Raw genomic sequence first — 24,321 nt, 5'->3', positions numbered from 1 at the left:
GAAGGGGATGAGTCGATCTGTCCCTCTTCTAGCCTCTGCAAAGAAAAGAGAAAACGATGGGCTGGGCCTTCCACAAATTATATTGGTCTGGTACTCTGGCAAGACTTTGAGCTAGCAGGCCAGACGGTAGTCGGAGGGTTATAGGGTGCGCCTATCAAAGCTCAGAGCTGGGATGCAGAGAGGCAAAACCGACGAGGATAGTGGCTGACAGGGACAAAGCAAAACGTCAGTTGCCTGTATTACGAGGAAACATGCCACTTCGCTGCGGGTACAATAGAATCCGGGTCTCCTCAGCCCGATGGTGAGATATGCTGCTAAGGTTGTGTCAGGACGACGTGCTTGGTGTCCTGATGCAATGGTTCTTTTGATATCGGTTAAGGATGGTGATCTTCCCTAGGGTCGACTAGCTTCGACTGTAGCTATGCCCTTGTACAAAGATCGTCTGCGGGAAGGTACCTATTGGTGGCCACAGCCCTTACAAAGTTGAAGAAAGGGTCTGCAGGCTTGCTTTGTTTTGGTTTGGTCGATGGTGCGCCGGAGACGAAGAAAATATATCAGTGCGTGGTGAGAGAAGGTTTCAGGTTCTCTTCGAGACTTCTTTTGCATGTGCTTGGTTGCTTGTTCCCCGCGTTCTTCAAGGAGAAAACTTCCCACGCATCAAGAGAAAAATTTTTTCCTTTCTTCTTTCACCTCTTGTGGATGGGATCGTACGAGCCAGGTCTAAGTGGAGGGTACGGATATATTTTGTTCTGGTAATGTCCCGTTAATAATTATCGCTCTTAAAGGCTCGTTTGGCGTCATGGCCAGATGGGTATTCTCGTGAGAAGGGTTCCTCCCACGGATGTATTACACAACAACAACTACTAAGCAATAGGACCTCTTCTTTGATCCCCGAAAAGAAAAGAAAAAGGATTCAAAGGGGAGCGCAGTTGGAAATACCTGGTAAGACGCCTGGTCAAGAACCACAAATTTTTCGGTGACCCCCGCGCATTTAGGAAAACCGAGGGGAGAAAAAAAAAAAAAAGCTTTCTAAATCTCAGATGAGCATCTGATATGCCTTGCCTGCCCGTTTTTCGCTACTCCGCTTATTCTTCCAGGAATAGCTTGTGCCTGGAGGCAGCTGAAAATCTCGCTGGGGACTTGCTCTTATAAGGGTCAAAAGGTGCGACTGTTCAACTGGAGATCCCATCCCCTGCTGAACAGAAGGCGGTGGCTCTCTTTTTGTGGACTCTGGCTTTGGTCTAGCTGGAATGCCTGCACAAAAGGGGTGCTCGCAAGTAGTGAACTCCAGCAACTGCTTTGAAATGTTGGGGAGCAAACACGTTTAGTCTGCCGCCTTAATAAGTGGTTAAAGATTACTTCGTGCTAGCACGTTCGGATAGGTGAGGGCATCTGCAAGCCTCGATAGACCTATAAACGGCTTGGGAGCGGAACCTGTCAACGAACTGCTTCCCATGAACTCCGTTGCATACCGTAGATTATATGCAGCGGAGAAAAGCAATTAATAATCCACTCTCGAAACATGATTCGGCCAGTGAAACGAGAGGATAAAAGAAGAACAGGTGGAGAGATTGGAAAGGCAAGAAAGCTTGAACCTTTTGATCAAGTGATACATGATGGAGGGAAAGGATTTTTAGACTTTTGGGTTCGTTTTCAGCGCAGAAAAGCACACCTTCATGTTGGACAAAGGGAGCTTGGCAAGATGTAGCCATGTCGACCGGATCCCGTGCCCATGCAAGGACTATGCACGGCAGCTCTCGAACCTTTAAAACCCCCCATACAGCCGTCCGACTAGCAAGGGAAGCAAATCCCCAGATCCTGGATTGCAAGGTCAAGGAAGAATAACCCTGCCTATGCAGTGAAGCAGCAAAACTAAGATCTGAATGTGAGGGTCTGGATGCTATGAAAGCGTCTGGCCCAGGCTTCGAAAACGGCGACTGTAACGGTGACAGGAAATGCAATTCTTTCTTCTCAAATCTTACCTTTAAACTCTGGAATGCTCTAAACCATATACTGGTAACGAGGGTTGATTGCATCCTTATAGGACTCTTGGAAACTTACGGAAGTTCGATGTGCGAAGTGTGGGGTTTCTCGATACCACACATTGCATCTTCGTTGGCGGAAATGTGCATCTCGTTTCGACATTGCGACGGTGGCTTTAAACCTTGAGGTTCCCGTCCACGGACATGCTGCTTAACGCGGCACCATGTACCACTGCATTCCCTGTCAGATCCCGAAGCCATCGCCGCCTCGAACCTGAAGCTCGTCCTTTCAAGGTTATTGAGTTGGCCATATAGGGACTTCTATTGTATCCTTTTTTGGTGAGAAAAAAGAAACCTGAAGGTCACAGGACCTATCAAGATATTGCATTGGTGACAGGCGCAAGCATGTTGGTGTTCCGTCGCCCCATTCCACTAGGATGATCAAGCTTGGTGATGGATCAGGTGGACCTTTGTACAAGTTTTTGATGCTGACGGGGCTATGGTTATCTGATTGTGGGAGCCGTAATAAATATCTCAGTATCTAGCATGTTATTAGTGCGCTGCCTAGGCTTCATCGAGGAGAGATGCATACTATACATCACAGATATGCACGCAATAGCTTCAATCTCATATCTGTTCAATAGGATCTGGGGTATGTGGCTTACCATACTCATCCATGGCCGGTTCTAACCGAATTATCTTGATAGACGGCGACGATGCAATGATGCTTGAAGTTGCAGTTGATATCATATTTCCATTACATTGGAAGTGGGGCTTATGGTTTCTGGCTGGTGCACCGCCACAGTAATATGAGATGTGTTGAAGTGGCTAGTGCTTAGCGACAGCACAACTTCCGACGTCAATGTGAACGGTGTCTTGAGTAGGGAGCTGTGTAGCGCAAGTACACGAACACACCCCACTCCAACTACCATCCAAACCCCCTCCACTTCGCCATTCCTGCACGGTATCGCCGTTTATAAATCCGCCGGAACCGTTGCTACCACCATGTGGCTGCGGCACAATCCGCTCCACTACTTCCTGCTCGCAGGGTCCTTGTTAAGTTCGTCGTGTCAAGCAGTATTCAGCGACGAGGCCTTCCATACAGACTTCCAAGTCCAACTCTTTGGCACGGCATTAGACCCATCGAGTACCTTCTTTCATCAAGCTGCAGCTGGCAAAACCGGCTCATTATTATATACGCTATCGAATCGATTGGTCATCGGCGCGATCAACCCCAAAGATGGAGCCCAAGTCTGGAGACAACGTCTTGGGGAAGGAACCGTGTCTGAGTCTGAAGAATTGAGTAAATCAGCTTGGTTAAGGAAATCCAAAGACGGCAGGATAGTGTCGGTTTTTGATAAGGCGATAGCACTTTGGGATGCAGCAACTGGACGAGCTGTTTGGGAATACTCTGCAAGTGTCACGGTTGCGGATGTAATTACGCTTGAGGCAGAGAACCTCCTTGTGGTCGCCTTGAAGGGAGGTGAAGTCAAAGCTATCAAATTGGCGTCCGGAGAAATTGCCTGGGAGACTCTTGTCGGAGAAGGGTAAGTTGAAGTCGTAAAGAACTGATCCAATAACAAGCTAATATTCTGCTAGTCGCGATGTTGCCTCGAATTTCAACCTTGTCGGCGACCGACTGTTCCTCACATTGAGTGAACCTGCGGCCACGGCACTGAAGACTGTAGTTATATCGCCGGCAACTGGTGCCCAGCTTGAGACCTTTATTGATGGTGTCTTCGGTCAATCCGATAACCATGTTTCAACCCCCCAGATGCTGCCAATTACAGCCTTCAGAGACTCAGATCAACTGAAGTTAAATACTTTGGGGACAAAGCAAACCAAATCCCTTGGAGTAGACAGTACTGTTCACGATTATAGACTGCACTCTGTTACCCAGGATACCCTTTTCATCGAGTACTGGGCAAAGTCACCAGATTCGGCCACCTCTTGGGCGGACTTTTACACTATTAAGGACGGGGTTGTTACAAAAAAGACCAGTCTTCCTTACGAAAACGCTATCAGTGTGTTTTCCTTATCAGATAGCGGCTCTGGTATCTTTGCTACCAGAGTTAACCGCGCTGAAATCCGCATCTATGATGCCGAGTCTGAAAACCAAGTAAAAGCATTTGAGCTACCCAAGTTGTTACCAGCCGAGCCACTCCACGTCGTGGCCGAGGTCGTCAAACGCAAGGACGGTGCAATCGCCGTGCGAGCTGCTGTCACCCTCGCAGATGGTAACATGGTTCTAGTCCGAAATGACCAGATCGTTTGGACCCGACAAGAGGCTTTGGCTTCTGCTGTTGCCGCTGAATTCGTGGATGTTCATGAGGTTGAGGATACACTTGAGAAGACATTACATGCCGAAGAAACTAGCAACCTTGTCACAGCATATATCAAGCGTGTCACACGACACATTGAGGAACTCAAATACCTTCCTGGTTGGATTGCTGGGTTTCAAGAGAGTATCTTAGGAATATTCGGACCCGCTACCCCGACTGACACCGCCATTACAAAAGATCCTTTCGGTTACCGAAAGTTCGTAGTTCTTGTTACTCGTTTTGGTTGGGTGACTGCCATTGATACCGCCAATCGGGGCGAGGTCGTCTGGACCATTAACCTTGGTAAAACTGAGATCTTGGAAAAGGATATCAAGGGTATCTTTCACTTCGGTAAGGGGGTCGTTCTGGTTGTCCTTACCTCCGGGGACATCTATAAAATAGATGCTATCACCGGAAAGGGTCTCAAGAGGACAGCTATCCAAATCCTTCCTTCAGCTAGTGTGATGACAGTCGAGTCCCCCACATCTGACGACCGATGGATCATTGCTATTCCCGCTAGAGAGAGTGTGAAAGGCTGGTTCTGGCCCGACGAAAAGGAAGAGGAGCTCACTAAGGCCCTTTCGAAGGCCACACTCTCGCGAAAATGCGAGGGTTCCACTGGCATCTGTGGGTACACTGCTAAGCCGATCATTGGCGGCCGTCTCATCCTCACCCCAACCTGGTCCTTCCGCCTCCCCCAAAATCAAAAGGTAGTTTCCATCAGCACCCGCCCTGCCCACGACCCAATCGCCTCAATCGGAAAGGTCCTCGGCGACCGGTCTGTGATGTACAAATACGTAAACCCGCATTTGGCCCTCTTAATCGCTTCTGCCCCGTCTTCATCCTCAATATACCTTTACCTCCTCGACACCGTTTCCGGTGCGATTTTACACACATCAATCCAGACTGATGCAGACACAACCCGTCCTATCGTCGCAACCATCGCCGAGAACTGGTACGTATACTCTTACTACTCCAATTCCGACGCACGGGGCACCCAACTTGTCGTCACCGACTTCTATGCCTCGGCTACCAAGAACGACCCAGCCCGCCTTTTACAACAAAACATTTCATCATACGACCAGCCACGGTCTACGTCGCCATATGGAATCTCACAGGCCTTCGTTTTCCCACATCCAATCACCTCTCTTGCAACGACTACCACCAGACAGGGAATCACCACCCGTGCCGTCCTTCTTTCTGTCCCGAAACTTGGCTCTTTACTCGCGATTAACAAGCGAACACTTGAGCCCCGCCGCCCCGTTGGTCGAGAGCCAACAGCGGAAGAGAAAGAAGAAGGATTGTTCAAATACGAGCCTTACTTGGGCGTTGACCATGGTCGTGCTTCACTATCACACATCAGGGATCTCGTTGGTGTCGAAAAAATCATCACTACTCCTAGCTTATTAGAGAGTACCAGCATTGTTGTTGGATGGGGGATTGATATTTTCGGGACGCGAACGAATCCTAGTGAGGCGTTTGATGTACTCGGGAGAGGCTTTAACAAGTTAGCGTTGATTGGTAGTGTTCTTGCCGTTGGAGTTGGAACACTGTTCTTGAGGCCTATGGTATGTTTCCCCTTCCGTATTCCCTAACTACGATTTATTTAGCGAATATGAGAGCTGACAAGATAAAATTATAGGTTCGAAAGAAGCAGATCGGACAGAGATGGGCGCAGTAGATTGATGAGGACCTATGGTTAAGGTAAAGTAGGTGGATGAGGGAGTATAGTAGACAGTTGCTCTTTCACAGCAAGATCGGAATATGATTCAGCTTGTGCATAATCGTAATGGATATTTGTTTTAGTATTCTTCGCTCTAGAGTAGCTTAATATCTAGTGACAAAAGGAGAGCATCAAACATTGCCTCGTTCTGAATAAGCGCTGTAAACAACCTATAGCTAGTCTATTGCCCTAAAAGTCAGAGCTTATAATTTAAAATCGTAATTTATAACCTGTCAATTGACGTGCCCCATTGTAAGCCTATCTTTTGACTCAGGCATATTCTAAGCCTGCGGCTTTTACAACAGTGCCTGCAAGTGGTGGAAGCGTTCTATAGCTGATCAAGCATCTGAATTTCATATCTTTTATATTTCGACCTGACAATTTGAGATTTTGACGCCTTAGTGGATAATTAGCATTTTAAATTGCTGCATATTGTGCACTATCATGCGCATAGTCCAATGACTCACCTAGAAGTTTCTCATATCTAGACGAGTCTCCCCAATATCGCGATGTGGGACTATCTGCGCATAGAGATCGCTCTATAACCCCCCCTTCAAGATACTCGAACTTGTAACTCCTACTCTTCTCAGATCTGCAGATGATATAATCTTACAAAAATCCCCATTTCAACGGTGGTCTCACACCTTCGTTCACCCCCTTCCAAACGCCAATTTCTTCTGCCCTTTTTCCAGCACCGGGCCATTATCTCCTTGTACGTGCACAATAGCATGTTTCGGTGGTCTACCCCTCCCCCTTTTAACCGGTATGACCGTCTGCGAACTTGATTCTTGTTTTTCATCTTTCTTTCCGTTTTTACCAGTATTCGATGTGGACGCGGTTGTAGTAGATGATAGTGCATTATTCGAACTAGCCGGTCTAATCATCCTATCTTCTTGCAGTAGATCCTTTGCGAAATGCCAGTCTGAGTGTTCGTCTAATTTGTCGAGTGGGATGAGTTTATTGTTACATCTTGAGCAAGGGAATGCTGTTTCTTCTTCCATATGCTGTGATTTTGTGGATTTTGTGAGGTCTGTTGTTGTTGGGGTTGTTGGAGTATTCTCTTTTGAAAAGAATCGGGTACGGACTGAGGAGCTGGTACGTATTGTGGATGGCGGAGGGGCATTTCTGTTGAGATATTTATGATGGGTAGTAGTAGTAGGGTCGCTGGAGTGGTGGGTTTCCAGCAGGAAATCCGTTGATGGGTCGCCATATAGATCGTTTTCTACATCGAGGTCGAATCCCATGTCTTCCTTTTCGTTTTCATCGGAATGGAAGAATCCATCGTCGATTTCTATGTCTTCTTTATCATCAAATACTATATCCCTGTCATATACCTCCTCGCCAGCTCTTCCCCGGCTAAAAAAAGTATCAATTCCAACTTTTCTTTTCTTGGTAGTCTCCACTCTCCCTTCTTCAATCGCCAATGATCTCCTCTTTAAACTCTCCTCTTTTAAAGCCTTAGCTTCCTCCCCTTTGACTAACCATCCACCGATGCCCCTATTCGATCCCCTCCCAATATCATCAAACCCACCTACACTTAATGATAGGTTCCCACAAGGCCAACATCTCCCTTCTTGCTCGATCTGCTTCAATAGATTCCTCGCAATGGGTAGTAATAGCTCTTCATCAAATACTTTTCCAACTGGAATACCCGCCTGTCGTGATTTTGTAATCTTCCCGGATCTATGATGTAAGGTCATAGTTCTAGGTCTTCGTAATGATACCGGTTGGCTTCCCAAGGCCGCGTTACCATCGTGTGATGGCGAGTACTCGACCGGTTCGTCCGCCTCTTCGTTAACCCTGCTCACAATATCCGCACAGAACACTTTCAACCAGTTTTCACCTTGCTGATATCTTGTTATCGCGGGAGTAAAACTCTTGGCACTGAGCATACTTTTTATATCAGTTCTTGTTAAGACCTCGGTAGTATCGATCCCTCTGATAGTTTTATAAAGCCAAGTGCCTGTGTCATCGCCTAATTTGGCTTTAAAAGTTTCGAGGGGGACGGATAGAACTTCGGAAACATTTTCAGTGCCGAAGGCGGTTGCGACTTCTGAGCCGAGTTTACCACCTAGGTTACGGATACTGGTGAATTTCATGGAGGAGAGGAAGTGAGTTACCGCGCGGTTGCGGACTATGGTTTGCTGGTTGGGTTTCTTGTAACCGCTGCCGAGTTTGGCGAGCATTTTGTTACGGGAGATGCCTGCTGAGCTGAATTTATAGCCTTCGTTAGTATATGGTGTATATGTTTATAGAGAGAACATCTTTGGGGAGCCTAATGACATACCATGTATAACCAAGTCTTCTCCGGACTTCACCTCGAATATCCGCTACAATTTCCGCAGCAATTCCCATGATGATATCATCCCAATCTATAGGTTCCTCTTCTCCTTCCTCGCCATCGTCTAGGTCTACCAAATGACTATTCCCCCACTCCACACCCGCTACCTCGGGCATCCTCAATCTCTCGGTTGTATCACCATACGGTGGAACAATTTCCCCATCCACCACCCCGAGTTCTTCCTCAAACCTCTCTAGCAATTTCCCAAACACCAGCCCTGACAGATCCAGAAAACTTTCATCGACACTAGCCTTCTCAACCTTTGGACACCCTTCCCTAAATATCGCTAAAATCTTCTTTGATTCTCGTCTATAATGATCCAATGAAACTTTGTCGGTTGATATAGATGCATTTGTCATGTCATGGTACCCCATTACCGCCGTATCATTCTGGACCCGCCAGGTGGCGACATGGACGGCCATGAGAGTTGGACATTTACGTTTTGCGTCGGCGACGTTCCGCATTCTGGTTATTCCGAAGGAGCGGGCAGGGTAATTGACCGCTATTAAGGCTTTATTGTTAAAAAAAAAAAAAAAGGTCGATGTTAGATCTTTGTGATGACTACTAGTATAAGATAATCGGGGGGCATACCATCCCACTGCTGTACGGCGAGAGGTTGGTCTTCGGGAACACCGAGACGAACCATCTCACATTGTGCCTGTTATCGGAAGTATTATATAAGTATTAGTTAAATACTATATCTTGCAAGGCATATCAAAGCGGAATGACATACATAAAACGCGTCTAGGTCTCTATAAAGATAAATATTTCTAATATTAGAATAAAATGGTCTTCGTATATAGGTATATAGACTGGGATTGAAAGATACATACATATGAGCAATGACTCGTAACGGTGAATTGACATTGTACTTTGCCATCTGCAGCAAGTCCTTATACGAGAACTTAGACTTAGGACGCTGTGCAGCCGTCGGGGACGGCCAGTCTGTATAGTCGTCCATACTGCCTGTGGTTTATTAAATATTATAGCCAAACCCCTGGCTGCCAGCTGTATGGACAGTATCAAAGGTTTGAAAGGAATAGTAGGTTGTTACGTAGTAGATATAGTTGAGAATATGCGAACCCTCAAGCTCGAAGGGAATGTCAATACTATAGCCAAACACAAGGAAAATTAAGAAAATAGAAGAATAAGACTAGAAGGAGAGGAGAGGGGTGTCATGGGATCGTCAGCATCGTGAATTAAAAGGAGCAGGTCCTACATGACCATATGCATGATTGTATTAAACCCCCCGGTCTCAGTTGAAGGGATGTGGAGGAGGGGAAGTCAGACAAAGGCGGGAGGACGGGATTGCGCAAAGGCTGCGTGCATTGCCATTTAGCATTTAGGCGGCGGTTTGACGCGACAACTCAAACAACACACAAACAACGCATTCGCGAAGGCACGTGATGCCAAGACTAACGCAAAATGAGGGGCAGGGGGGCAGGGCATGTCGACTCGGGCTTCCCTCTGTTGCCGGTTGGTTTTAGGTATTTAGACGGGGCTCTTGAAAGGTAGTCTCGACACCCCCCTGTAACCCTGTAAGTGTACATGTACATGTACATGTCCTGACAGCCATATATGCATGGCTATCCTGTCCACGTACTACTCTGCCAGTACTTAAGTAGGTACTTAGGCAGAACCTAAGTGCTTCCTGTTGCTTTACTGGTGCTTACTGGTGTTAAATGGAAGAAGGGCAGCTCTTCCGGCCTCGATATTCTGTATTGAGTAGTACTTACTTGTATGTAAGTACTTACATCGAGAATTAGAAATCACGTTGCCTGCACTCCATGCGCCTTATGCATTAGCCTGGCCCCCTCCTCAATCCACTCCATCCAACGGCGCCCACACCCCCCCACAGCCAATGTAATGTATTAATTTCAGCAAGCAGTCGTGCATTGCATATTTGTTCGCATCGAACTGAAAAAGAACGCGGAGACGTCGAATCAATACTAGCTGCAGATTTGCCAGCGAATACATACAGCTGTTTGAAACAGCCCACCCCCAACCTCTCTCTCTCTCTCTCTTTCTCTCTCATGTCTTTCAAATTCCCCCCATATGATTGTATTGTATTTAGCTCCCACGCTGTCATTCAGTCGGTCAGTCACTAGACCTTATTTACTTACTTACTTACTACTGTCCAGGTGCTCACTTGATTTCGGGTTCCCTTCCATATCTTGTATATCAATATCTCTTCAGTACTCACATCAATCAATCAAGTGACCTTGCTCGCGTTCACCATCTCACAAATCTCCCTTCTTAAAATAAAAAAAGAACATAATCTAAAGCTAAATTTTAAATTCTCCGAGCTTAAGTCGAGATCCTTCCAACAAGCGCGAGCACTCGTACACGGGATATCGATTCCGGCATTTCAATCCGATTTATTACACAGACGACTGTACTGTGTATACCATTCAGTACCACACAGACCTCTGCCTCGTCCCACACGCGGTAGCATCTCAGCTCTTATCCCCCCTCTTCCTTCCATTCGATTTATAATTATTAGTACACGGCAGATACCTTTTTTTTCACTTGCAGAATATATATTTTCTGCGAGCCTTTTATTCCTGTTTTATAGCCTTGTTTGTTGCTTGAGAACCCTCCCACAACAGCTAGTTCCTGTAGAACCCTCTGCACCCGCCATCAGATACATTCTAAGAAATCCCAATCCGACCAATCCAATCGATTACCTTTTCCTTCCGCGATCCGGCTTTCTTTTTCTGACAGGGCGACAAAAAGGGTTCTTTGCAGCTCCGATTTTGTGTGAGAGGATCACAGATCCAATTGCATGTAACAACCAACGAGAATAAAGAAGAAGACAAGGGAGAGATAGAGATAGAGAAAGGATACGGAAGAGCTCTTCGATCGAAAGAGACGAAACAAATTGTCTGGCCACATTAACATAAGCCTACCGATCAAATCGCTGCGGTTGTCCTCCCGCTCGTTCGATTCCTGACCATTCCACCAACATAAAACCACTTAAACGAACCAATTGACCACTCCGATCACTTCAATTGATTCTTCTCCATCTCCATCTCATCGATACCATCCTCATCCCCTCATCTATCTTTCCCGTTTGCTCCGATCTCCACGGTAGCTTGCTTGCTCTGAGCTCTTGATCGTACCAACAGGACCCACCAACAATTACCGAAATAGGAATATCCAAACCACGCAAACATCACAGCTTCCCCCGGCCACTTACCGACCAACCTCATTCAATCCATCCATCATACCCAACAAAACTACCTAGAATCACCACATTTTCACCAGTGATAACTTCACAACCGTTTTCATGAACGGAAGCAGGATATCATGTCTCGACTTTGGATACAGAGAAGATGTTTGTCTTCCCATTTCCCCGCTCTTTTCATCAGTCTTGATCACCTGATCGGAGTTAACGGATGGTGGCGTGTGTGAATACAGGACATTCTCAAGTTGGCCTCTTCGATTGCGTACCATGATAACACCACATCGACCACCAAGGTATTATCTATTTATCCTTAATATCTAGTCTTCTATGTTATTGGGTCTTCTCGATCTCTGACGTGGCTGTTGTATTGTTACTAGCAAACACTTGAAACACTCTTCCTCGCCTCCAACCAGCTCCGTGTCCACGCTGAGGAGTTCATCGAAAGCCTATCATGCCTACCCAGGGCATACAGTGCTATTGAGCAAGCTATGGTGAAGAGGTCACGAAGGAGACGGTTTTATTAAACCATAAGATATATATCTCCTAGCTCTCATGAGCTCGGTTGGTGCCGCTTGACTATTGGAACCATGGTCGGTGACCGGTGGTTTAACTACGCCCGAGCTACAGCTAGCCATCACCCCTGCAATTGCTACGATACCACGATACGATTTTGATCACCATTGTATTTTTTTTTATGAACGAGTTTCTTTGGAATACATCATTGGCGGGAGTTACATACCTCTTTTTTCTTTTACTGTTCTTCTTCCGCTTTTTCATTTTCTTCTTATGGCTAGGAGTTTTTTTTGGCAATCGGATATTTTTGATAACCCCCGAAAAGAACCTCGATATCCCGTTTCATTTTTATCCTTGTCTTTCTATCAACTCGATATCCACCTTCGGAATAACAACATATGACGACGAATTTACGAAAATACTCTTGCAAAATGGAAACCCCGGAAAGTTAACGACCACAAATGACCAACCCTTTTTTTATTATTAAAAACAATATTCTCGGGAAATTTAACGACCTCTAAACCAATCGACATGAACGACTCTCCAATTTCATACCTAACGACCAAACACTACCTTTCCTGTATTATGACATCTCTATTTTTCTGTCTTTCTTGAATTCTTCCTTTCCTTTCCCTCTTTTTTCTTTCCCTTCTTTTCCCTTCTCTGTCAGTGTTTTCAGTCCCACTCCTCTCTTCGGCCCATGATGACCACCTTTAGCGAGCGAATATACATGACAGCTGCTCTTCATTTAAGGATTCCAATCCTCCGCGGGGGGGCCCTTTTTCATCTCTCCCTCTTCATTATTCAAAGGAAATGTATTACTGGTGATGGGCTTTTCTATACCTTTATTCTTTACTACTATGTACTTTTACTATTATTATAGCCAGATACTACTACTACTACTACTACTACTACCCAATGTTATGGACTCAGTCTTGAACAAAAGCACGCTTCAGGATCGACGGGGGTGATAATTATAAGAATAATAATATGTGTATTTTTTGGGGGACGGAAGGGTGTGCGGATGTGCGGATTCCTATCCTGATTGGGGATCTTACCGTATTTGGTATATATGCACATAGAGATAGTAGCTATGTCATAGAAACAGCTCCTGCGACCCTGTTGGTTTGTCTTGTAACGGGACAACCTGTTGGTAAATTTATGTGAAAATCAATGGGCTATAAAGTATGATGATATTGAAGAGGAAACACTGTACGATACATATCATGTTTGTTGGCGGTTACTGGATCTTTTCTTTGTCTATTTTTTTTTTTTTTTTTGCAAATTTGAAATGGTTTGGATTCACGAATGGAGTACTATCTGGGTTAGCATTGAATATATCCAGGCGTCTAAGTACTAGTAGCTAGCTACATATCCGCTGTGCTATACTATACTATCTCTTTTTGCCGCGAGTCGAGTTGTGCAGTTAATTCTTATCGATGCCCTTTATGATTCAAACATAGTCTCGGAGCCAGAGATTCAAACATGCGAACTACGATATTGAATGGAACTTTTGCATGTGGTATTGTTAATTGTAGTTGTATAGCTGAATATTAATTGATATTATAAATATATCTATATCGTTAGGAATATTCCCTTTACACTAGCTATCTCTAATTTTACATGCTGATGGATGAAATATAGCTTGTAGGTTTGTATACTTGAGAAAGAGGATGCCTAAAATTAGCAATTAAAATTAATTAAAGCCAGTCTGAAAAGTTCGAGGTGTATACGTATAAGAATAAATAAATTTACAAAATTAACAGTAGCTTAAAAGTTAAAAAGCCGAAAGATTCACTCTAGATTAATATCTCATCTTGAACCGCCGCAAGATACCGACCAAACTCTCCTATTTGATCCGAGAATTCAGGATTTAGAATGTCATTCGGACCAGCTGCGTCAACATCCGTAACCCATTCACTCCACTGCTTCTCCAAACCTTCTGTCGTGAACCTTGGTGTTCCATGGTTTGTGGCATAAACCCATACCAAATAGGAATAATTCCTCTGTACTGACCTCCATACTTCCAGTATTTGGTTATTTACTATCCAAATATAGTAATATAGAACGATTAGCGCATTGAACCCTATAATTTCAGATATCATGGAATGATATAATATAACTGGTATAGAGCACTCACCATCCCCACACTTCTCGACCATACTCCTCCTTTTTTCCGCTCTCCAAGCTATATACCCCCCGGGCACCGCAAATAACACTGTTGAAATGATACCAGCTACAATTATAACAATTGTTGCGGTAGTAGAATGTGGCGCAGTAGCGTTCAATCTCCCGAACCAGCTAAAAACACTGGCGATTATAGCTGCAATGATGAAGTATAGCTTCGCGAGGGATTGGTCGTTTCTTTGGATTTGGTCGTGTATATGTGATATCTCTTGGTTTTGGTGGTAGAGTTGTGGGAGTAAGTGTAGGAGGGTGCATAGTTTACCTCCAATGGTGTAGTCTGTGGATATGGTGGGTGACGGGATGGGGTTTGTTGGGTCTAAGGAATTGTGAAGATCGGGATGTTAAAGGTATATTTTTCTCTATAATCTACCTACCTAATTTAATATCGGGGAGGCGATGGCTAGAAGCATTGGGGGGGGGGGGGGGTAGATCATAGGAAATGGTTATACATACCTCCCATCCGACGCTGCTGTAAACAACATACTACCTCATCGGCCACTTTTGTTGCGTCCTCACACTGTTTTCTCCAGTCTAAATGCTCTAGTTTCTGGTATAACTCTTTATCCCGTATCTTTGCCTCGAAATCATTCTATAACCCCCAAGTAATTTAAGGTTAGTACGAAATTAGTTAACGGTAAACTAAGATTAGGAAGTTGAACATCTTTACTAAACCTACCGCACATGTCGGTCCGAATAAGAAACCACAAAGCAAAATTAAATAGATAGCATTAAATAGCCCCATTCTGAAGATTTTGACGCTACGTGGTATCAATCTTGAATGGTAGCTATAGGCGTACATGTAAGGGTCATCCCATATCGAGTGAATACCGAAACAATTGATGAAGCACTCCGCGGTCCATGAGCCGAATTGATAAAAGGTGAAGATAATGGATAATGCGTAGCAGATATTAATCAACCTGGTATGGTAGAGTAAGAAAGGTATGCATAGGCAGAAATTTCATGATCAACCAATGCAACCATTTTTAGTAGGTCAGTTGTATTTCAAACTTACCATCGCCCCCGTACTCGGGGTGTAGAATGATTGCATATCAATCCAAGCCGGTCCAAGCGCTCGCGTTCTTTTAACGCACTAGCAGCGAAACTGCTAATCCATATACTTTCAAAAACAGTCCCTGGTCGTGGTGAGATCCCGAATATCCCAGAATATGAAACTCGACTGAGAAGCGGGAAAGCCTCCTTCGTGAATAGCTTTTGGCAAAATTCGGTAGCGACCTCGGGGGGTGCTGTTGCGTCGTTGACAGCGGCTTTTATAGCTAACTTTATGATAAAGGTATTAGATGCTGGTTTATAAATGCATAAATGTATGAATAAGTGTATAACCCCCAGCCATTCAATATGATATCTCGGAATATTAATATATAACATCGACTGAGGGAAAAGAAGTAACTACCTGAAGAACTTTCCTCCCATTTACATCTTCAACAAAATGACTTTCATACTCTAACGGACACTTCCACCCGTTCTCGCCAGTTGCAGATGCTCTCCCCACCCGAAAAACGTCTTCAAGAGCCCGATTAACCTCCCAAGCAAGCTCGTTTGTTTGGCCGGCGGGATCGGTAAATAACGTAATTTTCGGATGATCCGTGATATCAATTACCAAATCGTGAGGATTTGGTTCCTCGCGAAGACTCGCCCCGCGGGACCAGTGTGGGTAGTTCGAAGTTATCTTCGTAGGCATCATCGTGATAGATAAAGTGTATACTTCGGCCTGTATATATATGTCGAATCTCTAGTGGAAGCGAGTCTGGTAGTTAGGTTGAACTCTCAACTCTCTTGAAGGTCGATGAATTCGATCGATCGATCGAATGGGTCGGGATCTGGGTGTATACAGTATGCAGTATATATAATAGTAGAATAAACTACCGTCTCCAGAGGGCAGGCAGGCGTGTTTTTACCGCTGTTTGATTAAATAAGTCACGTCACAGTCATGCCCTAGGGGGAACCACTGCACTGTTTGATTCTTGGCTCGGTGTGTATATAGTAGTATATATACTACCAGTATCCCGGAGCAAATAGTCAAAACGCTATAGAGACCACCGGGATCAGGAAAGAAAGACTTAGAACTATAATGAAAAAAGGGAGGCTAGAAGGGACTTGTCTGAATTCCTTGGCTACGTAGCGTACTATAATGAACTACATACAGGCTTGCAATCGGTTTAACATTCATCGTCGATATCGATGCGATGGGCAAACGCATGAGTGGTGTACTTACAGATGATGCATTGGCGTGGCACAATATGGAGTCTGCATTGGCGTAGCCTTTGTCAGCTTTTGAAAATTAAAACACCACCTGTTCGCCTGATGTACACCTAATTCTAGATATTCGCGGGGGATCTGATAAAACATCAACTAAAGGAGCAACATTTTATATACTAGCTTAGCTATATATGAATGAAAGGATTTCTGTGGATACCATAGTTTTTCCAGCTAAGAACCTATATTGACCACTCGATCGAGATGTGGGTGAGTGTTGCATTTTGAACATCTATCCCTCTACCAATTCAACCTCGTGTTGATGATTAGCTTGCAATTGATGAAGGGTAACCAAAGTATGTATATGGTCATAAAATCAGCCTCAGGATGCGGCTTGTAAAAAGACGTATCGTATTTGGTTGAATTACTAGTACTTTTGAAGCTATGCCTAAATGTATGACATATAAGAAAGAAATCCGAACGCTTCAAGCTAAAAGCTTGGTACACTGCCCCAACCGTCCACATGTCGATTACACACTATCAATAATGCAAAGGGCGAACAAAAACTTGCTAAAAAGCCATCTCCAAAATGCACCCGCTGAGATATCTATGAGGTTGAATATCTACTGCTTCTTCTTCCCTTTCCCTTCGGCCACGACGGGCTTACTCCAAAGCCATAGTCCCACGAACCCAATCCATCCGACAACAACGACCCAAATACCGGCAATCCAGGGCCAACTGCCGCTGATACCCCAACTCCTTGTCCACTCATTATGTGCGAAGTGTCTGACCGTTACGGCGCGCTTTTCATGTACATTACTCAAAAATGGTCTCTTGTAGTTTACAGTGAAAGTAAAAACTCCGTGTTGGTCTGGGGTTTTGAAAGTGGTCGAGTAGGTTGTAGAGTTCTTATGTTGTGTCAGTGGTGAAGAGGAGGCGGATAATGGGATGCGGTAATATGGGTCCAACATTGTGAATTCAAATTGGACAGCGTCATCTGCTGGAGCGACATAAGGTTGGAAGTGGTCGTATGAGTACTCCGACAGCGCGATAGAGAATGTCTATTATAACGTCCATATATTAGCCCAAATTCCTCACCAACTCGGAATAATCGGATATAAGGGGCGGGATACGTACCACATCGTGCTTAATCCGGTAAACATCTCCATTAACTACTCCTTGTCCGAATTCCTCACCCCAGTGCTCAATACCATCAACCCTAAGCACACCAGTTTCCTTGAATGTCCATGCGGTCACGTCCTTTGCAAATGCCCTGTTTCCACTCATCTGATTGGTCCTGGCAACTTTTGTGAAGCTCTTGTCGGCGAGCAAATCAGCCCCACCAACAAATGTAATGCGGGCATTATTCCTAGTCTGAACACCAGCGACCAGGGCCAGCTGTTTTCCAGCAGAGAATACATTCTCATCGTCGGCGAAGGAGGAAGCTTCTTTAGTATCATAAGAGTAAGCGAATCGCGGCGCCTTAAGGATAGGTTGCACAAGAGGAGAACTGCCGAGAGCAAGCCCAGCACCACGGTATAACAGTTTCGCAGCTTTATCTTCACCGCTATTAAAATAGTTCTTGGTATCCGATTGGAAGCTTGGGAGGTCCACCAGAAGGGTATTATGTTCTGGTTCAACTTGATCCGCAAGATCAAAATGATTTACCACGGCAAATCCTTTCGGTGGTAGGAAGATGTCAACCTGCGTGGCAAGCTCGGCGATAGCGGCGGGGACGTTATCGTCTTCTGAGGAAGGGAGGAGAATGAGGATGTTCCCGCCGGCGGTGGCGTGCTTAAGGAAGGAAGAAGACGGGAGGTTTGGCCCAAGACCCTTGAGTTTGGTGGGAAATATAATGATATTGTCGTATACGCGTTCCTCATGCTGAAACAGAGACAGGGTAGTTGATTTGGGAGTGTGGGTTGTGGTTGTGAAGCCGCGGGCTGATATCAAAAGTTAGTTAATACACTGGACAAAGCGATCAACTGGAAGTAACCAATTGGCTAGCACTTGTATAAAATACCTTCAAGATCGCTAATTAATGTCTGAAACTGTGTCTTCACATCGTCTTCGAGTACGAGGAGGGTTCTCGGACCGGTCAACGAGATACCCTGCGATAACGAGACAAGCGAAATCAGCGCCGTAAGGACGCTGCGAAGAGTCAACCCCATGATTGAGATTCTATAGATTCAAATTACCCAATCAATGGGTCCCGAATCGGCTGTGGTGGTGGTAATGGATGAGGTTGATGGGTCGTGGTGGAGGAGATACGTAATGTTGGCGGTGTGTCTTTTGGGAAACGTGTTTTCTTGGGGACGCTCAAGCCACCGTTTGTCCGACGCCATGGCGCCACATAACACCCGCCACTTCTTTGCGGCTAGCTATCATGACCCCTACATGCTACAGTTCAACCAGCAATTACAATCAAACTTCACCGGGGTATCAGAATAAAATTTCCTTCGGCAGGTCAAGGGGTCCTTTTTCCCGCACGATTAAGATCAATTTGTATTTCATTACCACGGGGTGGTTTTGATCCACGTTTGCTGGAGTTCCGAGTCTTCAAAGCGGATGGCCACATGGGCACCTCATGCGGCTGGAAGACGGCTCAGAATCTCCACAGGGCTTATACAAATCATGCGGGAAATGGTATGAGCAATAGTTCCATCCGAATGATACAGATATACTCCGGTTCCTGCATGTGCCGCTCTTCTTTTTTCTGATTACCAAAATGAAGGATCGAGGAGATTTACATAGCCCATATAGGCATAATTATTTACTGCAGGTACCAGCCGTGGGAAAATATCTTCGGGACCATATGACCGAAAAACCGCACGCTTAAACTATTTGCCAAATTACTAATGTCGGTTTGGGTTATGAAAAGACTTTATTGTATTTCAACTTTTTGGTCAAATTCATTCTCGATTCTAGTAAATGAAATTCGTTACATGATAGGCAACCAAATGGCATCGCGTAAGCGCCCCCAAGGAAACAAAAGCTCGCCGAAGCTGTGGTTAAGAAGAAAGCACCGTTTGAAAAACCCGAAGATCAAACAAAACGGTTGTATGGAGGGAAATGAAGTAAAGAAGTAAAAGTATATATATGACGAAAGGGAGGAGACAGACAAACATCAGGAAGAGAATACAAACATCAATAGCCGTCAGGAAATGAGAAACAGGAAAGATTGCAAACTTGGTATATCCGTCATAAAATCATTTCATTAGTTGAGCGGAAGAAAAGAAATACATGATAAAAAAGATGTATATCAAATAATATAGAGGAAAAGGAAGTGAAGAGAGGAAGATTATTAATATATAGTATCACTCGCCAACGTCTAGCATCTAGTAATAGATGGCTTCACGTGTGTCTCTAACTCGATCACGTTCACCATAGGGGGTATAGTCACGCTTCTCGGTAAACCTATCACGCTCATAGAAGCCACCACTATCTCTCGGGCGGCTTTGGGAACGCTCGTAGCGTGCGTCTCGTTCGATTTCCCGAACACGTTCTGTTGGTGGAAAATATGTTAGTCTCAAGATAATGAGAGATAATCTTTAATCCGATTCAAGTAACTCGGAGGGCTCTTTGACTTACCACGCCGAATGTCCTTTGTGAGTTCGATCAAGTCCTGGATTTGATCGCGGTGGAGGTAATCGAAGACGTAGACAAAGTTATCGGTTTCTTCGAAATTGTAACCAAATTCGTCGAGGGCCTCAGCACAGACAAGATCCTTAGTGACCTCGGTCCAAAGCTCACCCTTAGCTGTACGCTCTCGATGCTTGCTAGAGCGACGGATGCCGGCATTGGCGTTGAAAGATGATGAGTTCCAGGATACGTCAGCGTTACCTTCGAGGGTGATTCTGCGTCCAGAGCCGGGAACATCGATGACAGTCCAGCCTTCTTGCTCGGCCTTGAAGTCCTTAAAGAAGCCGGATCCTCGCGGGGATGCAGGAACGAGAGCACCAGAAGAATTCCGGGGAGATGAGTAACGTTGTTCGCCCTCAGTACGCTCTCTATAGCGGCCGTAACCGATGGTGCGTTTTACTTCACGGTCCCGGGATTCACTTCGGCTCCTGGAATGATCCTCGTGGTGGTGTTCGTGATGGTCATGATGATGATGGTCAAGATGATAGTCTTTGTCGAGACTGAGTCTTCCAGTAGCGTTCCACTTTCCGCCATATCGTCGCTCACGAACTTGTAATAGTGTCTCACGCTCAGCGATAACCTCGCGTCGCTGTGGTGGTGGGGGTGGGCATGGTGGCTCAGCGACAATATGAATGGCAGCATGGTCGATATGGATGTGGTTGTGATGATGAACATGCTCATGCTCATGCTCGGTAACCTTGATAACATTATCGATCTCAACCTCGCGGATGGGGATGATTGGTTCAGGTTCTGGTGGGACTTCGTAGAGGTCGCGCTCGATAATCTTTTCCTGGCGGACTGGGACCAAAGCACCAGACGACCGATTCTCCCGCTCGTAGAATCGAGTTAATTCTCCGCCACGCTCACGACCACGCTCGCGGTCAGGATTGTAGACGTCAACCTCGCGGTATTCATGATCGTGCTCGTAGAAACCTGGGCCATGATAATCTCTATCCCGATGGTCGAATTCAACGTCGACGGATCCCCGGCGGTATCTACCACTTTCGTGACGGGTAGTCATTTTTGGTATGCAAAAGCTTATAATTTTATATTCTCCAATAAAATAGGTATCTGGGAGCAAGATTTAAAGGTTAGAAAGAAGGAAGAAAAGTAAAATGTCAGAGAAATTTCGAAGAAATAATTCGACAGCAGGATCTCAAATATATAGATAGCGGGCAGGATCGAGTACTGGGTCACTCCAGCCGCTCCAGGTGGCACAGGTGACACACTAGTTTGCGTAGAGGAAATGAGGGGAAACTCCGGTTTAGATAGTCCCGGATACAGCCTCAGGAATATGCACAAGCGGCAGGCAATGCATGGATGAAGAAGTAAACTGCCCAAGGGAAGAACATATGACATACCTTTACCAATTCGAAAGCTGTGTTGCTGTGTCGTAAAAGGCTAGAAGCTTGTAGGATTAAACTAGGACCGGGCGCAGGTTAAGACTCAACACCACTAAGCTAAGCAAACGGAGCTGACGTTGACGAAGGATCGATATCTCAGGGAGGAAGTCGCTGAAAGAGTTGGTGTAAGAAGGGATTAGGATATATGCAGCCTCGGAGGAGCGGCATTGCACTTTTATATATCTCTGCCCTCTGCTTCTCTGCGCACACGCACTACTCAGGATTCAGCTTAAGTCCCAGGTTTTCTCCTGGTGTGGTCGGCCTCAGACTAGTTTTCCATCATCACAAATGACCGCCGACGTGGAAACCCAAAAAAAACCAAAAAAAAAAATAAGGAAAGACTTCTCGGAGATGGAAAAATGTATATCTCCATACATGTTCCTATGGCGAATTACCTGAACGAAGCTTTTCTTGCTCTAGGTCTGTTGCATCAGCTTGCATGGGGAGGATGATGAGGTCGTATGACGTATTGCGGTCGGGAGGGGATGACTAGATCCAACAGCTATCCCTGTTTCCTATTGGTGGTTGGTCTCACCAAACTCGACGGAGTACCTACAGGGGTAAGGTATGTATGGAGACGTTTGCAACGCTTAGAGACAGGCGTAGAGTGCGACAACCATTCTTTAGGCGTGACAAGGACTGACAAAACTCCTTTGAAGACGATCGAATCACACGGTGTTACTGTTTTTATGCGATCGGGTCCTGCGCCTGGCTTGCGGTATCCATATCTCCTGAATTGGTTCTAGTATAGCCCTTTGTTGAAGGTCATTCGCTAACTCGTTACACCAGATGATGGTATGAATCAATATCTATCGGTGTCGCATAGCTTTCCCGGATCCTCGAGAGAGTTTAATCTGTTCAAGATCTCGCCGAATTATTCGGGCTGGAAGTAACCGCCCAAATGGACAGTATCTGTGAAATTTCGTGGCGCCTTATGGCTGGAGTGCTCAGTTGTGCTCTTTGCTCCAAAAGGTGAATTTCAATTTATCCCAAGTGCGTCATCATGCAGGGGCTATCCTCAGCATGGCTAGTAAATCAGGATTTTGCCCGCGATATACCGAAACTACAATTCTCCCCGGGTTCGCTCCAGCGACACATGTTCTCGCTAGTTGCCAAAAGAGGTCCAGAGTTTGATTTTCCTAGGACTAAAACCTGGGCTGCAAGATGACGATAGGACTCTTTAATGCCCTGGTCGCATTACATAGCCAACGAATATTCTCGAGCTTCTAAAGCTAAAATTAAGCAGAAAATTTGTAAAATGAGAAAACAAAGAGGAAGGATGTTAGATCGTTTCACAGACCCACTTTGGAAATCCCGAAATTTCGTTCGATAGGCGTACAGCATGTTCGATTCACCTCGATCCGCTCACACTGCTGCGAAATGGACCCTGTCGTCATTGTTGGGTCATGCCAATTATGCAGGATGAAAATGTGAGTTACCTACTAAACCTGCAAGGACGGCTTTGGCGCATAAGGTTCCCTGCTTAACCGATATGCACGGAAGGGATAGGACACTGGGACACAACGTTCTTCTTTGGAGAGGTAAAATTCATTTCGACTGTAATGAAGCGTTTGTTTCTCAAAATTTAAGGATTCGATAAAGCAGTTGATTTTAAGTATTTTTTGCCCTCGATGAACAGCTTGGGTAAAAATAAGGTGTGTCGAAATGCCTCTTGATCCGGATGTGCCTGAAGCTCTTTGAGTAATCCTGGTAGTTGCCGCCAACTAACCCGACGAGAGAGGGGAGAGAGCTAGAGCTGACTACGTGCGGTGGCGATAGTAGAGTACCTTAAAGTCTCATAATCGTTTATTTGTACCTCTTCAGCTCGGCTCTTACAAACGGGAAAATCAAGCCAAGATTGAATTGATATCCCTGTGGTTCAAATAGTTGCCACCTGCCGTGGAGAAATGTATATATATCTTGCGCTGATAATATCGCCCTGCAAGTCAGTCTTCCATTTTAACTAGTGCGACCGGTTACAGTATTGCGAGGTTCGTTTAGCATCGCTGTACAGACCGGTATCTCAACCGCGCTATATTTTCTTTTTGAACTGATATTTATGTAGTTTGGCATTTGTGCTAGATATTGACCGCATGTAGTCTCATCAGGTTTGCAGAAAAGGCGTACAAGTATGGGTAACCGCTCCATACTTAATTTTCTTTGACCGAATTAGAGCACTACTCTTTTGGCCGAGTACTAGTTCTAGGCATAGTGCCATAATTTGGAATTAGTGTTCGTCTCACGACTCGCCTGATTATGTAAGTGGGATAACTTACTCCTATAATTGGGTACACCACGACGCCGCGATGGACACCTCTAGATCCAACTCTGGACTATGCATTTATAAACCTACACAAAATTTCCTTTAAAGTTAGTTTCGTAATAGCATCAACTATGTAGTTTATACATACATCTTTTATGCATTCTCTGCATGTCTCGGCCTGGTTCAGGGAAAGCTTGGAGAGACGATGTTTGAGACTACCACGGGTCCTTGAGCTTGATCGATAATGTATATGTAATGAAGCGACGATGTATAGATACAGCGCGACACACATGTGCTCATGTGTCAGCAGCTAGATTTCCATATTACCCTAATTATATGACAAAGGATCAAATTATAGAATTAGATCTTTGCCTCTAGGCCCCTTGCGCAGGCATGTGGGGCATGTAGACAGTAGCCGAAATTATGGGTTCAGCACAGTTGCATTGAGGAGTCTGGCGACGAGACAAGGGTTCAGGTGTGTTGACTATGTTGCAGTTTGAGGAGGACAACACACGGCTGAGCTCGAAGTCCGCTTCATGAGAATG

General features: G+C 45.3%; 5 protein-coding genes across 5 annotated transcripts; 1 reads left to right on the top strand and 4 right to left on the bottom strand.

Annotated features, from left to right (window-relative positions):
* Nucleotides 1-2,987: 2,987 nt before the first annotated feature.
* AOL_s00078g437 (uncharacterized protein) lies at nt 2,988-5,984 on the top strand (the record flags this gene model as incomplete). The annotated part of the gene is made up of 3 exons (XM_011123700.1): nt 2,988-3,529; nt 3,582-5,871; nt 5,946-5,984. The coding sequence occupies 3 exons, from the start codon at nt 2,988-2,990 to the stop codon at nt 5,982-5,984; spliced, it is 2,871 nt and encodes a 956-aa protein (XP_011122002.1).
* A 692-nt stretch (nt 5,985-6,676) lies between these two features.
* On the bottom strand, nt 6,677-9,328 carry AOL_s00078g436 (uncharacterized protein; the record flags this gene model as incomplete). Its single annotated transcript, XM_011123699.1, has 5 exons — nt 6,677-8,237; nt 8,314-8,869; nt 8,959-9,025; nt 9,101-9,119; nt 9,201-9,328. 5 exons carry the CDS (start codon nt 9,326-9,328, stop codon nt 6,677-6,679), a joined length of 2,331 nt encoding a protein of 776 aa, XP_011122001.1.
* A 4,538-nt stretch (nt 9,329-13,866) lies between these two features.
* Nucleotides 13,867-15,956, bottom strand: AOL_s00078g435 (uncharacterized protein; the record flags this gene model as incomplete). Its single annotated transcript, XM_011123698.1, has 6 exons — nt 13,867-14,111; nt 14,208-14,570; nt 14,708-14,843; nt 14,931-15,171; nt 15,267-15,532; nt 15,666-15,956. 6 exons carry the CDS (start codon nt 15,954-15,956, stop codon nt 13,867-13,869), a joined length of 1,542 nt encoding a protein of 513 aa, XP_011122000.1.
* A 1,135-nt stretch (nt 15,957-17,091) lies between these two features.
* AOL_s00078g434 (uncharacterized protein) lies at nt 17,092-18,639 on the bottom strand (the record flags this gene model as incomplete). The annotated part of the gene is made up of 3 exons (XM_011123697.1): nt 17,092-17,529; nt 17,606-18,411; nt 18,492-18,639. The coding sequence occupies 3 exons, from the start codon at nt 18,637-18,639 to the stop codon at nt 17,092-17,094; spliced, it is 1,392 nt and encodes a 463-aa protein (XP_011121999.1).
* Nucleotides 18,640-19,806: 1,167 nt separating this feature from the next.
* AOL_s00078g433 (uncharacterized protein) lies at nt 19,807-21,131 on the bottom strand (the record flags this gene model as incomplete). The annotated part of the gene is made up of 2 exons (XM_011123696.1): nt 19,807-19,973; nt 20,060-21,131. 2 exons carry the CDS (start codon nt 21,129-21,131, stop codon nt 19,807-19,809), a joined length of 1,239 nt encoding a protein of 412 aa, XP_011121998.1.
* Between the last annotated feature and the right edge of the window lie 3,190 nt (nt 21,132-24,321).

The sequence above is a fragment of the Orbilia oligospora genome, assembly GCF_000225545.1.
Source record: "Orbilia oligospora ATCC 24927 unplaced genomic scaffold scaffold00078, whole genome shotgun sequence".
Lineage (NCBI taxonomy): Eukaryota > Fungi > Ascomycota > Orbiliomycetes > Orbiliales > Orbiliaceae > Orbilia > Orbilia oligospora.
This window is presented reverse-complemented; position numbering and strand designations above follow the sequence as displayed.